This window comes from Capricornis sumatraensis, chromosome 11, assembly GCF_032405125.1.
Source record: "Capricornis sumatraensis isolate serow.1 chromosome 11, serow.2, whole genome shotgun sequence".
NCBI classification, from domain to species: Eukaryota; Metazoa; Chordata; class Mammalia; order Artiodactyla; family Bovidae; genus Capricornis; species Capricornis sumatraensis.
The window spans coordinates 92,079,879-92,096,596 of record NC_091079.1 but is presented as its reverse complement, the minus strand read 5'-3'; the positions used below and the strand labels follow the sequence as shown (position 1 = coordinate 92,096,596).

At 39.3% G+C, this 16,718-nt stretch overlaps 1 protein-coding gene across 2 annotated transcripts in view; it reads left to right on the top strand.

Annotated features, from left to right (window-relative positions):
- Positions 1–16,718, top strand: part of LRRC69 (leucine rich repeat containing 69) — an 80,245-nt gene that overhangs the window by 40,783 nt on the left and 22,744 nt on the right. For both annotated transcript variants that reach the window (XM_068983465.1, XM_068983464.1), the window contains one exon: positions 16,361–16,462. In XM_068983465.1, the coding sequence (XP_068839566.1) occupies positions 16,361–16,462 (102 nt within the window). The remainder of the gene's footprint in view (positions 1–16,360; positions 16,463–16,718) is intronic.

The window sequence follows — 16,718 nt, the reverse complement described above, 5'->3', positions numbered from 1 at the left end:
TCCCGGAACTGAACCTGGGTCTCCCACGTTGCAGGCAGATTCTTTACTGTCTAAGCCAGAGGAAATCCTCTGTGAAAAAACAGGCAGCCAGTAAAACCTCTGGTAAGTGGAACCTTGAATTAATACGAATAATGGAAAGATTTGCTTTGTTCTAGAACTTCAGAACTTGTTCTTTCTTATTCCTTCCTTTGTGTTCTGTGCTTGCTGAACTTGTTTGAACGGAGTGAACTCTGATTGTTATCATAAATATTTTAATAGATTATCTATGATTGTTTTTTTTTAAAAATCACATACTGTTTTTGGTCACTTCAGACTTTTTCAAAGTATTACTTTCCAGAGCATAGATTTTTATCCCTTGCAGTTGAGAGTCCCTTAGACTGTAAGATCAAACCAGTCAGTCCTAAAGGAAATCAGTCCTGAATATTCATTGGAAGGACTGATGCTGAAGTTGAAGCTCCAATACTTTGGCCACTTGATGTGAAGAACTGATTCATTAGAAAAGACCCTGATGCTGAGAGCTGGTGATGGGGAAGCCTGGTGTGCTGCAGTCCATGGGGTCGCAAAAAGTCAGACACGACTGAGTGACTGAACTGAGTTCGTCCAAAGGAGATATTTATTAGTTACTTAAGCCATGGACAATGAGAAATGCACTTTTTTTCACTTGGAGATGAATTTTGACTTTGCTTTAAGTAACTGGTCTTAGTAACTTGTAACTTTTCAGAAATAAGCTAATTTTTCATGTTGGAGTGAATGTGTTTCCACTTCAAGGTAGTAATTAGAAGCCCAACAATCCAGGAGGTATTCAATAAATAGTTGTTGATCCATTACTTTTTCTGATTAATCAATACAAAATTGAGATTATCATCCTTTTTACCCTCTGAGTGATATTTAGTAAAGCTTATCATTTTAACCATTTTTAAGTGTATAGTTCTAAGTCACTATATATATATATAAATACATATATATATTCATGTTGGTGCAGCTCCATTATCACCACCTGTCTCCAGAAGTTTTCTATCCATTCCTCGCTCCCTCTAACCCCTGGCAACCAGCATTCTACTTCTTGTCTCTGAGAATTCGAGTACTTTGGGAATCTCATATAAATAGGATCATACCATATTTGTCCTTTTATGACTGGCATATTTCACTTAGTATAATGTCTCCACAGTCCATCTATGTTATAGCTGTGTCAGATTTTCTTTTTTATGGCTCCAACAATACTCCATTATATGTAATGCATATGCATTAAATGTATATATATATATTGTATTTTCATTTGTCTGCCCACAGACAGTTGGATTGCTTGCCCTTTTTGGCTATTGAGAATAATGCTGCTGTGAATATAGACATACAAATGTCTGCTCAAGTCCCTGCTTTCACTTTTGGGCATATACCCCGCAGTGGAATTGCAGAGTCATATTCCATATTTTAATTTTTTTTAAGGAATTGCCAAACTGTTTTCCAAAAACCTACAGTTTTGAATGCTTAATAAGCATTTGATGTTAATACTGACCCTGAAAATCCTACAGGATTTTATTTCTCCTGCTACACGATATTATCCATGTCTTGGTATGACTCTTCTTCTGCCCTATGATACCTGCCTTGATTGCCAAAGCCGCCCATGTCTTCTCTGGCACCTCTGTGGTTTGTATGTACCACAAAATAGAACAATACTTTTCAAGTTGGTCTTCTCAATAAACTGTAATCTTCCAAAGGAGAAGAGTTCTCTTTTTTCCCTTTATACCAGCAGAGTCTTGAATTTCAGTCGAATGCATGTGTGCTAAGTCACTTCTGTCATGTCTGACTCTTTGTGACCCCGTGGACTATAGCCTGCCAGGCTCCGTGGGGAGTCTGCAGGCAAGAATACTAGAGTGGGTTGCCATGCCCTTCTCCATGGGATCTTTCTGACCAAGGGATTGAACCCATGTCTCTTATTATCTCCTGCATTGACAGTTGGACCACTAGACTACCTGGGAAGCCCTTGAATTGAATAAATATTTGTTAAACATATAAATAAAAGTAATTTTCTTTAACTATATTCAGTATTTGACTTAGTAGTACCATGAATTCAAAGTTCCTTCTATAGTGATACTATAGTTATAATTTTGTTGTTTTAATAAAACACCATCCCATTAATTTAGGGTAATTTTGAAAGAATATGACTTAGTGTTGCATTTGGAGCACCTATTTCAGAATTTTCTGGGAGCATTGAAGTAAAATATTCTGTGAATTCATCTGAGGTTTGGTCCAGCTAGTCCAAATGAATAGAATTTTCCACATTTGAGAGATAAGGCCACTATTGTGGTAAATGATGAACACAGAGGAAGAACCAACCCTCGGCCATTCAGGTATGACCTAAATCAAGTCCCTTATGGTTATTCAGAGAAAGTGACATAGATTCAGCCTGATAGAGTGTTTGAAGAACTATGGATGGTGGTTTATAACATTGTACAGGATGTGATGATTGAAACCATCCCCAAGAAAAAGAAATGCAAGAAGGCAAAATGTTTATCTGAGGAGGCATTACAAAGAGCTGAGAAAAGAAGTGAAAGGCAATGGAGAAAGGGAAAGATATACTCAACTGAATGCAGAGTTCCAAAGAATAGCAAGGCGAGATAAGAAAGCCTTAGGTGACTAATGCAAAGAAATAGAGGAAAACAATAGAATGTGAAAGACTAGAAAATTAGAGATATCAAGGGAAGAGTTCATACAAAAATGGGCACAATAAAAGACAGAAATGGCATGGGCCTAACAGAAGCAGAAGAGATTAAAAAGAGGTGGCAAGAATACACAGAACAACTGTAAAAAAGGTCTTAATTACCCAGATAACCACAATCGTGTAGTCACTCACCTAGAGCCAGACATCCTGGAGTGTGAAGTCCAGTGGACCTTAAGAAGCATTACTATGAACAAAGCTAGTGGAGGTAATGGGATTCCAGTGGAGCTATTTCAAATCTTAAAAGATGCTATTAAAGTGCTGCACTCAGTATGTCAGCTAGTTTAAAAACTCAGCAGTGTCCATAAAACTGGAAAAGTTTAGTTTTCTTTCCAATTGCAAAGAAGGATAATGCCAAAGAATGTTCAAACTACCATACAATTGAGCTCATTTCACATGCTAGCAAAGTAATGCTTAAAATCCTTCAACCTAGGCTTCAACAGTACATGAACCAAAAACTTACAGATGTACTAGCTGAATTTAGAAAAGGCAGAGGAACCTGAGATCAAGTCGCCAATATCTGTTGGATCATAGAAAAAGCAAGGGAGTTCCAGAAAAACATCTGCCTCTGCTTCATTGATTATAATAAAGCCTTTGTGTGGATCACAATAAACAGGGGAAAATTTTTAAAGATATGGGAATACCACACCACTTCACAGGCCTTCTGTGAAACCTGTGTGCAGGTCAAGAAGCAACAGTTAGAACAGGACATGGAACAAAGGACTGGTTAAAATTGAGAAAGGAGTATGTCCAGGCTGTGTATTGTCACTCTGTTTATTTTAATTATATGCAGAGTACATCATGTGAAATTCTGGATGAAGCTGGATGAAGCTCTGGCTGGAATCAAGATTGCCGGGGGAAATATCATTAACCTCAGATATGCAGATGACACGACCCTTATGGCAGAAAGTGAAGAGGAACTAAAGAGCCTCTTGATGAAAGTGAAAGAGAAGAGTGAAAAAGCTGGCTAAAGACTCAACATTCAAAAAACGAAGACCATGGTATCTATTCCCATCACTTAATGGCAAATGAAAGTGAAAGTGAAAGTGAAGTCGCTCAGTCGTGTCTGACTCTTTGCGACCCGGTGGACTGTAGCCTACCAAGCTTCTCTGTCCATGGGATTCTCTAGGCAAGAATACTGGAGTGGGTTACCATTTCCTTCTCCAGGGGACCTTCCCGACCCAGGGATCAAACCCGGGTCTCCCGCATTGGAGGCAGATGCTTTAACCTCTGAGCCACCATAGATGGGGAAAAATAGCAACAGAGACAGACTATTTTCTTGGTCTCCAATATCACTGTGGATGATGACTACAGCCATGAAATTAAAAGACACTTGTTCCTTGAAAGAAAAACTATGATAAACCTAGACAGCATATTAAAAAGCAGAGACATCACTTTGCCGACAAAGGTCTGTATAGTCAAAGCTATGGTTTTTCCAGTAGTCATGTATGGATTTGAGAGTTGGATCATAAAGAAGGCTGAGTTCCGAAGAATTGATGCTTTTGAATGGTGGTGCTGGAGAAGACTCTTGAGAGTTGCTTGGACAGCAAGGAGATCAAACCAGTCAATCCTCAAGGAAGTCAGCCCTGAATATTTATTGGAGGGACTGATGCTGAAGCTGAAGCTCCCATACTTTGGCCACCTGATGTGAAGAGCTGACATATTGGAAACGACCCTGATGCTGGGAGAGACTGAGAAGAGGGTGACAGAGGATAATATAGTAGGATGGTACACTGACTCAATGGACATGCGTTTGTACAAACTCTGGGAGATGGTGAAGGATAGGGAAGCTTGGCATCCTGCAGTCCGTGGGGTCACACAGAGTCAGACATGACTTAGTGACTGAACAACAGTATGGTCCTATTACCATTTTCTTAATTGTTTTGGGTTTATTTTGTGTAGGTCTTTTCCTTCTCTTGTGTTTTGTGCTTCGAGAAGTTCCTTTAGTATTTGTTGCAAAGCTCATTTTGGTGGTGCTGAATTCTCTTAACTTTTGCTTGTCTGGAAAGCTTTTGATTTCTCCATCAAATCTGAATGAGAGTCTTGCTGGGTAGAGTATTCTTGGTAGTAAGTTCTTCCTTTTCATCACTTTAAGTATATCATGCCATTCCCTTTTGTCTTCTAGAGTTTCTGTTGAAAAGTCAACTGATAATCTTATGGGAGTTCATTTGTATGGTATTTGTCCTTTTGTCCTTGTTGTTTTTTATATTTTATCTTTATCTTTAGTTTTCATCATTTTGATTACCATGTGTCTTGGTGCGTTCCTCTTTGGGTTTATCCTGCCTGGGACTTTCTGTGCTTCCTGGACTTGGCTGACTGTTTTCCCATGTTAGGAAAGTTTTCAGCTATTATTTCTTTAAATATTTTCTCAAGTCCTTTCTCTCTCTCTTTTGGGACCCCTATAATGTGAATGTTGGTATTTATAATGTTGTCCCAGAGTTCTCTGAGGCAGTCTTCATTTTTTTCATTCTTCTTTCTATATTCTGTTCATGGCAGTGATTTCCACCGTTCTGTCCTCCAGGTACGTATCTGTTCTTCTGCATCAGTTATTCTGCTATTGATTGCTTCTCGTGTATTGTTCGTCTGTGTTTGTGTGTTCTTTAGTTCTAGGTCTTTGGCGAACATTTCTTGTATCTTCTCAATCTTTGCCTCCATTCTTTTTCTGAGATTCTGGATCATCTTCGCTGTCATTTTTCTGAATTATTTTTCTGGAAGGTTGTCTATCTCCATTTCATTCATTTGTTTTCTGGGGTTTTATCTTGTCCTTTCATCTGGGACAAAACCCTCTACTTTTTCATTCTGGTTCACTTTCTGTAATGTGGTTTTGGTTCTCGCTGCTGAGGGATTGTGGTTCTTGCTTCTTCTGTCTGCCTTCTGATGGATGAAGCTGACAGACTTGTATAAGCTTCCTGATGGAAGGGACTGTTGGTGGGAAAACTGAGTCTTGCTCTGGTGGGCAGAGCCTGCTGAGTAAAACTTTAATCCAATTCTCAACTGATGGGTGTGGTTGCACTCACTCTCTGTTAGTTGTTTGCCTCTGTTAGAGACAACCCAGCCCTGGGGTCTCCTGGCTCTCTGGTAGGGTTAATGGTGACCTCCAAGAGGACTTATGGCAAGGGGCCTCTTCTAGGCCTGCTGCTGCCAGTGCCCTCATCCCCACAGTGAGCCCCTGCCGACCCACACCTCCACAGGAGACCCTCCAACACTAGCAGGTAGGACTGGCTCAGTCTCCTGTAGGGTCATGACTCCTTTCCCCTGGGTCTTAATGCACACAAGATTTCGTTTGCCCCCTCCAAGAGTGGAGTCTGTTTCCCCTTGTCCTGTGGACGTCCTGTAATCAAATTCCATGGGCCTTGAAGGTCAGATTCCCTGGGGATTCCCAGTCTCTTGGCTGGATCCCCATGCTGGGAAGTCTGACATGAGGCTCGGAACCTTCACAGCAGTGAGAGAACTTCTTTGGTATTTATTGTTCTCCAGATAGTTGGGTTACCAACCCAGCAGGTATGGGATTTGATTTTATTGTGTTTGCACCCCTCTTACCATCTCATTGTTGCTTCTTCTTTGTCTTTGGATGTGGGATATCTTTTTTTGGTGGATTTCAGCATCCTCCTGTTGATGGTTGTTCAAAAGCTAGTTGCAATTTTGGTGCTCTTTCAGGAGGAGATGAGTGTCTGTCCTTCTACTCTGCCCATCTTCAACCAGAAGTGATGTAATCTCTTAAACATGTATTCGTCAGCCAGTCTAAGCAATGGAGAGGTTTTTAGCATGTGATTTTAAACAAGGATATTAATAAACGCTTGTGTCATAACATTGTTGGGTAAGTATTTGACACAATAGCTGGTGCGTAGCACATATAGAATGAATGAATAATTAAATTAGATAATGTATATAAATCCTTTACTAATGCTTGGCACATGCTGGATATTAAATGTTATTTTCTTTTCATTTTAAAGTTTGGTCTGAGCTATCTGCTGCTGAAACTATACCAAATGTAGGGATGTCTTTCAAAGCTACGAGAACACCTGAATGATTCTAATGTGCAATTTGTAGGGTAACCACCGTTCTGTGTGCAAGGGTAAATACTGTGTTAGCAGCACAATGTTTTGGCTTATTTTCCTCTACAGATCCATTGACATTCTCTGGCCTACCTTGGTTAATCAACAAAACAGTACTAATCAGCTGTCTCCCTGAAAGAGTTCCTTCTTTCCCTAGATCCTCACCTTTGATTCTCTGTTTATTTCTGTCTCATCCTTTCCCCTCTTCCTCCTGACTCACTTGGTTTCTGATTGTCACATGAGATCCCTCTGAATCCATTGTAAACTGAATTCCTCTTTTCTTAGATGCTTTACACAACTGGTCACCTACTACTTATCTTGGTGTCATTTATTTCCTTGAATACTTTTAATTTAAAATTATTTCTCTGTTTATAGCTCTGTTTATATGTATATATTTTTTATTGAAGTGTAGTTGGTTTACAGTGTTGTGCCAATCTCTGCTGCAGAGTGACTCAGTTATAGATATATAGACATTCTTCTTTTATATTCCTTTCCATTGTGGTTTATCAGGATATCAAATATGGTTCCGTGTGCTATTCAGTAGGCCCTTGTTGTTTGTCCATCCTATATATACAAATAAAAATATAACTATATAATAATAGCAATATAATGATCGTTTACAGCTGCCAATTCCACATTCCTAGTCCTTCCCTTGCCCAACCTTTTTCCCCCTTGCAACCACAGGTATGTTCTCTATGTCTGTGAGTCTGTTTCTGTTTTAGTAGATAGGTACATTTGTGCCATATTTTAGACGGCATGTATAAGTGACGTCACATGATATATTTTTCCCCTTTCTGACTTACTTTACTCAGTATGATAATCTCTAGCATCCATGTTGCTGCAAATGGCAGCATTGCATTCCTTTTAATGACTGATAGGACTCCCTTGTGTACATGTGCTACATCTTTATGCATGCATCTGTCCGTGGACGTTTAGGTTGTTCCCATGGCTTGGCTATTGTGAACAGTGCCACTGTGAACACAGGGGTGCATGGGTTTTTTCTGAATTACAGTTTTGTCTGGGTGTATGCCAAAAATGGGATTGCTGGATGATATGGTCATTCTATTTTTAGTTTTCTGAGGAACTTCCACACTGTTGCATCCTTTGACATTCCCACCAATAGTATAGGAGGATTCCCTTTTCTCCACACCCTCTCCAGTATTTGTTCTTTGTAGACATTCTAATGGAGGAGGCAGTGGCACCCCACTCCAGTACTCTTGCCTGGAAAATCCCATGGACGAAGAAGCCTGGTAGGCTGCAGTCCATGGGGTCGCGAAGAGTCAGACATGACTGAGCAACTTCACTTTGACTTTTCACTTTCATGCATTGGAGAAGGAAATGGCAACCCACTCCAGTATTCTTGCCTAGAGAATCCCAGGGACGGGGGAGCCTGGTGGGCTGTCGTCTATGGGGTCGCACAGAGTCGGACACGACTGAAGCGACTTAGCAGCAGCAGCAGCAGCAGCAGACATTCTAATGATACCATTCTGACCAGTGTGAGGTGGTACATTATTGTAGTTTTGTTTTGCATTGCTCTAAAAATGCAATGCTGATTGATTTTAATCTATTCCAGTGAAAGCATATCTTATATTCCCTTGATTCCAGACCCTTGCCTGAGATCTAGTAGATAGATCCTGGTTTAGTGTCACTCTTGGCTTCTTATTTGTCTAATTTATAAAGCCTAAATATTTCACAAATGTTCCCAGTGCCTTTTGTTGTTTTACTTTTTTTGTGCTTCATCCAAAGTCAAGTGATGATAGCCATTTTATATTTGAATGATTCTTATAATTTCCAAATAAACTCACTTGACTTCAGTAAAATTATACCCATGTATGAGCAGTTATTCACAGATATGTTCACATACACACATGGAGGTCATTCAGCTTTGGATTAAGGCAAGTATTTTTGTGAAATTGATTGTACACTTAGAAAATTGTTCTATATAGTTTCAACATGTCCATGACCAAAAATGTCCTTGAGTTTTGTACAGTTTTGTGAATGGAACTTGGAAAAATGAAATTATGATGTCAGACTAGTACCAAAAGTTCTATCAAAACTTTGGAAACTCTCTTGCAAGATGATTAAAAATAACCTCAAAGTGAAAAATGATATTCAGGGAAATGTTCATAAAGCTATAGATGAGGACATCTCCAAGTATCTCCATATTCTAATAATTTGTTTTGAAGTATTTTGAGTATTCCACTTTGCTCAAATAGCCATGAGACATTCCAGTTATCTACCTCCATCTTCCTTGCTTTTCTGCCTCTATTGAATAGCAACGTTAGAGATCCACTTTTTTCCTGTTCATTATGTATAGTTTATCTTCTGTCTAGGCTGAATGTTAGGAAATGTTGTACCCTATTCTTACAGTTTATTATAGCCTCTCTAAAATTTGACCTTAATTTGAAAATAGTGTATTTTTCTTTGGTTGTCAGTGGTTCAATTTATTAGGAGTGTGTGTGTGTGTGTGTGTGTGTGTGTGTGTGTGTGTTAGTTGCTCAGTCATGTCCGACTCTTTGCGACCTCATGGGGTGTGTAGCCTACCAGGCTCCTCTGTCCATGCAAGAATACTGGAGTGGGTTGCCATTTCCTTCTCCAATATTTATTAGGAGATATACATTTAAAACAAGATTCAGTGGCCTTTAAAAAGTGGGACACAAGCCAACACTTACCTAATGAAAACCACTTGTGGGTCTATGGTTTTATATAAATGATGTGACAGCTCCTAGTCTTGTTTTTTATGACTGTATAGAGCTTCTCCATCTTCAGCTTCAAAGAATATAATCAATCTGACCATCTGGTGATGTCCATGTATAGAGTCGCCTCTTGTGTTGTTGGAAGAGGATGTTTGCTAGTATGCTTAAAGGACCTCAAATTCAAACAAGGCAATTTGATTTCTGATTCTATCTTCTCTTTCTATGACATTTTATATTACATACTAAGCCCTGTACTAAGAACTGGGCATATAATGGTGAGGAAACAAGACAGGCTCTCTGCTCTTTCCAGTGCTGTACTATAGGGAGGAGAACAGATTAATCAATAATTATCATTATGAATGTATAATTGCAAACTGATATCAGTACAGTAAAAGAAAGGACCACTGGCCTGAGAAGGAGAAAAAGAACTTGATTAAAAAGTAGGTAGGGGAAGACTTCTTAGAAGAAGTGACAAAACTTGTCTGAAGAATGGTAGGAATAAATTAGATGAAGGGGAAAGATGCTTTCCAGACAAAATGAATGGCATGTGGAAAGGCCCTGGCGTGGGAGGGACCTTGGATATTCAGGCAACTGGAAGGAATAGAAGGGGCCCATGACCAAGGAATGTAGAGTATGCTGAGGATTTTGATCTTTATTTGAAGAGCAATGCAAGTCTAAAGGGTTTTAGGAAGGGGGGGTGACATAATCAGAACTATATTTTGAAAAGATCATATTTATGAAATGTAGAGTACACATCGGAAGGGTTGACAAAGGGAACTGGGTGGGCATCTGGTAGACTTTTGCTGAAGTGAAGTAAATGATAGTAAGTTGGTCTAAGGTGGTGACAATTGGGATAGAAATATCTGAACAAATTCAAGAGATATTTAAGAGGTAAATTTAGAAATGGTGATGAGCTAGTGAGCTTTCTATAGAGTAAGATAGAAGACACTGGAAAAATACCAACTTCTGGAGGGCAGATCCTGAGTTCAGTCTTGGATAGAGTGAATTTAACATATATTTATGATATCCAAGTGAAGATTTTGAGTTGGCAGTTGGCTTAGGGTGTGGAACCTGAGTCATATGCATAAAGGTTTCACTGAAGTCATGTATATGGCTCAGATTGCCTAGGGAAAAAATAAGTGAGAAGAGAATGTGCTAGGCTTAGGAGAGAACTATTTCATGGTTGGGCAAAAAAGATGAGCCAGCAAAGAAAACATGGAATTGTATTGACTAGCATGTTGACTAGAGGAGAATTTCTGGCAACCACCGACTACCATATTGGAAGTCGGTGAAGAGTTTGTTGTGATTCTTGCATACCCTAAGGTGTAACTGTAAATAGCACAGAGACAGGGAAGGCTGATGGTAGGGGTGATCGCTATACATAGACAGTGATAAGGTAGAGTACCTGAATATTACATGTGTAATGTGACTTGTCATGCATTGTTTAATATATAGGAAGGTTTTAAAATTTTAAATAATTCTGAGGAAATTATATATACATACTTGCTCCCATTTCAGATATTTTTGGATGACATAGTCCCAATACTTAAAATCTTAACTCTTGTCACAAATAACTGTTAGCATATATATCATTTCCAATTCTTGCTAAAGGGTAACCCTGTGAGCTTTGAGATGGTCTAAAGGGTATGTGGTTATTTGCCATCACTTACTTATCAGTTCTGTTTTTGAGTTCATATGAAATTTCAGCCTCCATTCTCCTCATTTACACTAACAAATTTCTTCCTAAATTAGCCCTGTTCTGATTTCCCCCATTACTTAAGACTGGTCTAAAGCAAAAAAAGGGCTTGCAGAACTTACACATTGTCCATAGGCCTGGGGCTTTTCAGAAACACTTGTAACAGTTGAACAAGTCTAGAGAAGGAGGCCTTTGCAAATCTTAAGTATCCAGGGAGAGCTGTATGTGATTGATTATTTATTGGGCCTCAACTGTGTACTAGGTACTATTTAGAACTTACATTAAATAATAATTTAATTTAAGAGTAAAGAAATTTAAGAGCTCTAGATGCAGCTCTTAAAAAGACCAAAACCTGATAAATGAAGGCAGACTTTTCAACAGTGATTGCCTCATAGTATTTACAGGTGGTATGATTAATTTGGACTTCCCTGGTGGCAGACGTTAAAAGCATCTGCCTATAATGCAGGGGACCCAGGTTCAATCCCTTGGTCAGGAAGATCCCCTGGAGAAGGAAATGGCAACCCACTCCAGTACTCTTGCCTGGAAAATCCCATGGATGGAGGAGCCTGGTAGGCTTCAGTCTACAGGGTCACAAAGAGTTGGACACGACTCCCAGGTGGTTCTAGTGGTAAAGAACCCGCTTCCCAGTGCACCAGATGTAAGAGACCTGGGTTCGATGCCTGGGTTGGGAAGATCCCCTGGAGAAGGGTATGGCAACCCACTCCAATATTCTTGTCTGGAGAATCTGATGGATAGAGGAGCCTGGTGGGCTACAGTTCATGGGGTCGCAAAGAGTCAGACATGACAAAAGCGACTTGCATGATTCATATATGACTTATATGATTAATTTACATATAAGGCCTAAGGAGATATGGGAATATTTGGTAGTAGTTGCAAGAACTGAAAGTGGAAATGTTAGTAGCTCAGTAGTGTCTGACTGTTTGCAACCCCATGGACTGTAGCCCATCAGGCTCCTCTATCCATGGGACTCTCTTGGCAAGAATACTGGAGTGGGTTGCCATTCCCTTCTCCAGGGGATCTTCCCGACCCAGGGATCGAACCCGGGTCTCCCACCTTGCGAGCAGATTCTTTACCATCTGAGTCACAAGGAAAGTAAAAAAGCTTATAGGGGTGATATTTTAGTCATGAAGTGAATATCCAGGAGTGTGTTGAGTAGTGGGCACAACACAAGTGATAATTATAAGACACTGGCCTCTTCTGAGACCCTAAGTTCTACAGGATGGCTGTTTTATAAGGGTAACAATAGAGCCTACCAGGATATATGGTTGTTAAAACAGGCCAAGGAGAACCAAATATGATATACTAGGACTTTTGAATTTATCTTGTGGACATAAGGGAACCTTGATAATTTTAAGCAAGGATGTATTATGAATAAGTTCTCATTTTAAAAGACTACTTTGGGAGCAAAAGTTTGCAATATATGAACTGTTGCAGTAGTTCATATAAGATGAAGCCCTCAATCAAACCGGAGAGATTAGTGGCTGGGGCAGGGAGCAGGAAGAAGGATGGTGCAGAGGTGCTGAGGAGGTGGGTGGGATGGGGGATGAAAAGAAAGGATAAATTCCGGAAGTTTTAAGAAGGTAGAATTGATAGAACAGGAGGTTGATGACAGAAGATTTGATGTGGGTAATAAGGAAAAGGAATGAAGAAAATATGGGAGAAATGGATTCAATTCTTGAATGTTAGAATTTATGGTGACTGTGGGACTCCCATCTGGAGATGTCCAGGAGACAGCCAAATATTTGAGAATAAATATTACTCAAGTCTTATAAATGTGGTCAACACAGTCAACTTAGGCTCAAAGTCCCTTGATTCCTTGACTTTGATGCTCTTTTCAGGTCTTCGCTTTACCATCACATCACGTCTGTTCAGCTGCTCTCAGTGTGAAGAATTAAGAGTCCAGTTTGGCAGTTTGACCTCTGTTTTATTCCATGCTCAAGTTCTCTTGTTGCTTTATCGCGGTATCTTTCCTTTGAGATCACTGAGACTTCATGTCCCTCCACACTGCCTTTTACTTTCAGTCCCTCAAAACTTTGTATTGTTATTTTTTTTTCTATCTGGTCCAAACGTCAAAGAACCCAGTCCAGTTCACTTATGCTTTAGTACGTATGAGCTCATTCCCTGCTTTCTGGTATATCCTTCTGCAGATTCTTAGTGCATCTGGACTGCTGGGTGCCACAGGAGCACACAGTCTGTGGGCAGGGACTGCTCCAAATGTGTGGATTCAGTGGGTCCCTCAACACCCCTGTATAATATTTTTGCTTGTACCATGCTAGGTTCCTTTTCTAAAACCTATAGCATATCCCATACTGTTCCATACTTTTCCCACATTAGCAACTTGCTAACAACTTCATAACTCAGTTAGCAGATGGTCTTATTCTCTATTTCAAAGGCAAAATTGAAAGGATCACGTCTGACTCCTTCACATCCAGTTCCACACCTTCAAACTTATTCATGTCTGCATCTTTTCTTCTAGCCATAGAGAACAGGATAATTCAAAAATGTTAATATTCAAAGGTCTTTCTGTGTCCTTCACCTGAGCATTACTCTTTCAATTATTCTTTCTCCTCTAAATTAATCTCTCCATGTTGGTACTTCTACATGATCAAGTCGTCTTTATGTTAAAAAAATAAAACCCCTCATTTGAACCTTCATTTTCCTCCAGCTGCAAATACCCTTTCTAGATAAGAGGGTCAGTGAATGTTTATGACTTTGTACCTCTAAACCAGGGTTTTCTCAACTTCAGCACCACTTTGGGCCTGATAATTCTTTGTTACGGGGGCTGCTGTATATATTACAGGATGTTTCTCAGCATCCCTAATATTTACTAAATAGATGCCAGTAATACTGCCCCTCCCCCACTTGTAACAATGAAAAATATCTGTAGACTCTTGAAGGGGGAGGGGAGGGACAAAATTGTTCCATTTGAGATTAAAGTCATGACAGTGTTTGTTCAAGCAGGCCTATGCAAAGAACCTCTGAACAGCTATAACAGTATTTTATTAGCAGGAGAGATTATGCTATTGGAGTGATGACACTAGCAAAGTATATTGTTGTATTAAAAAGTTAGACTGACAGGAAGGGCTTCTGAGCTGGCGCTCTTGGTAAAAAACCTGCTTTCCGATGCAGGTAGACATAAGAGACACAGGTTTGATCCCTGAGTCAGGAAGATATCCTGGAGGACGGCAAGGCAACTTATTCTTGCCTGGAGAGTCCCATCGACAGAGGAGCTGACAGACTGCAGTCCATAGGGTCAGACAGAGTCAGGCACTACTGAGGTGACAGCGTGCTTGCACTGACAGGAAGCCCCATAGTGCATGTAGAAACAGGCTATTAAAGAATGCTGCTCTGGGAATATTCAGAGCGGACACTGAGACGTTGTGTGACTTCAGGTTGCTGAAATTTACCTGCTACAAAACATATGTTAATGACTTTCATTATTAATTATTTTCCTTTCATTAATTTCTTTCTGATATATTATGTGTAGTAAGTTAGCAAGCTGGATAACTCATTACCATGTTCAATGGAAGAATAATGACAGGGTTTGAAGGAAGAAAAAAATGATCCCTAAAGAAAAATATATGCTCTTTGGACCATGGTCAGCTTTGAAATGAGGTTCACATCTGTTAATGCTTTTGCATATCCCAAGATACTCGTTTGTATCAGTTTTTTTTATAAAAAGACTGAGTTTAAGTATAAATAATAGAATGTTATTCTCCAGGACCAGAAGGAAGAAAGGGTGATTCCATTAAGCACAAGAAGTGCTCTTTTCATTTTAGCACACCCAGCACTTACCAGGGGCTACCATTGGGTTCAACTCTCTGGGTTCTCCTTCTTGATGGATACCAGAGGAAACTAAATTAAGAAAGACAGAATGTCTAAAGGTGATTCCAGTGGGGTCTTGAACCCTGTATTTCATTTTAAAATCTTGTCTATGTTGTAGAAATTTCATGAGACTTTTGAGACTTGATGACATGCTGCCCTGGAGAGATGTATTAAAATCAATTATTTTTTTAAACCCTGGGCTGAAATCAAGGAAGTATCTCTAATTCTTTCATAAGTGTGAAGTGCAGTGGTGTAATGGCACTGGTCCTGGCTCAGAAGAGTCAGTTTTCCACATCTCTTCCCAACTCTGTTCAGTGGCTGGAATCAGCCATTGTAGGAGAATTGACACCTTCGAATCGAAACATGCCACAAATCAGAGCTTCTTTTTCCTTTCCAAAGAACCATTTTATCTGCACACCACTAAAGGCAGGTATTATTTTCCCTATCTGACAGTCTCAGAAAAGTAAATCCCTAAATTAGTTTAATTTTAAAAACCACATAAGTTCTTGGGAGTCAAAGCATAATATTAATATAAGAGAATTCCCTATTTTTCTATACAAAGCATAGAATCCAGCTGAATTTAGGTTTTCTTCAAAGAAGATTTAATACCCTTGTGAATTGTATATTTTCTTTTTTTTTTTAAATTTTCATTGTGCACAACAGGTAAATCAACTGTACTTCAATAAAATGAGGTTTTTTTTTTGATATTTCTCTATTCCCCTTACCTTCCTCCCTCCCTGATCATAAATAAATGAATCATAAGACAGTATGTGATACCTAGATGTTGGTGTGTATTAGAGTGTTATTTTTCATCATGCATGAGTGCGTGCTAAGTCGCTTCAGTTGTGTCCAACTCTGTGCAATCTTATGGACTGTAGCCCTCCAGGCTTCCCTGTTCATGAGGATTCTCCAGGCAAGAATACTGGAGTGGGTTGCTATGCATACCTCCAGGGATTTTTCATCATACTTGGTTCCTAACAAACATACTAGTTGCAAACTGTACCCAGCACTTGATTAATTAACCCTTATTTCATTAATAACCAGCTCTATGATCCTGAACAAGCTTTCTCAGCTGTCTAGTTTGGGGGATTCCACCAATGACCTTTAAAGTCATTGCCATCCTTGGTAACATGGTTATGCTTCTAATAACTTGAGTATGCCTTGCTGTTAAAATCCTAATGTGGGATATGGATTTTAAATAAAGTAATATTTTTTAAAAATATTGGTAAATATTTAATTATTTTAAATTTTAAAGTAGACTTTTTAAAAAGTCTAGTTTTGTTGACGATGGAGGCTCCGAAGTAAGGTTTATTTTGTTGTGTAATGAAGTTTTTTATTTTGTTTTTGAAAGTTTCAAGATTTGAAGCTGAAGGAGTTCTACTGTGAGGGAAACCCACTGTTCCTGAAGTGGCCAGTTAGTGCTGTAAAACAGGAGGACGTCTGGAGTTTACAGGTGAAGCCTTATGTCATTCACACAGGTCTTCGAGCTACAGCCATGATTTAAGTTTTAAAGAGTTTTCTTCTAAAGCATTCTTACCAAGCCAGCAAATGATTAATACAACCATAATCCATTGGCATTGTGGACCCTAGTCATAATCTTTTTGACTTGATGCAGAATCCAATGTGATCCTATCTGATTTCCAGAGTGACCACATTCAGAGACGTTTTAAACATTTTGTTGGATCAAAAGAGAGGAATTTGTGTTCGCT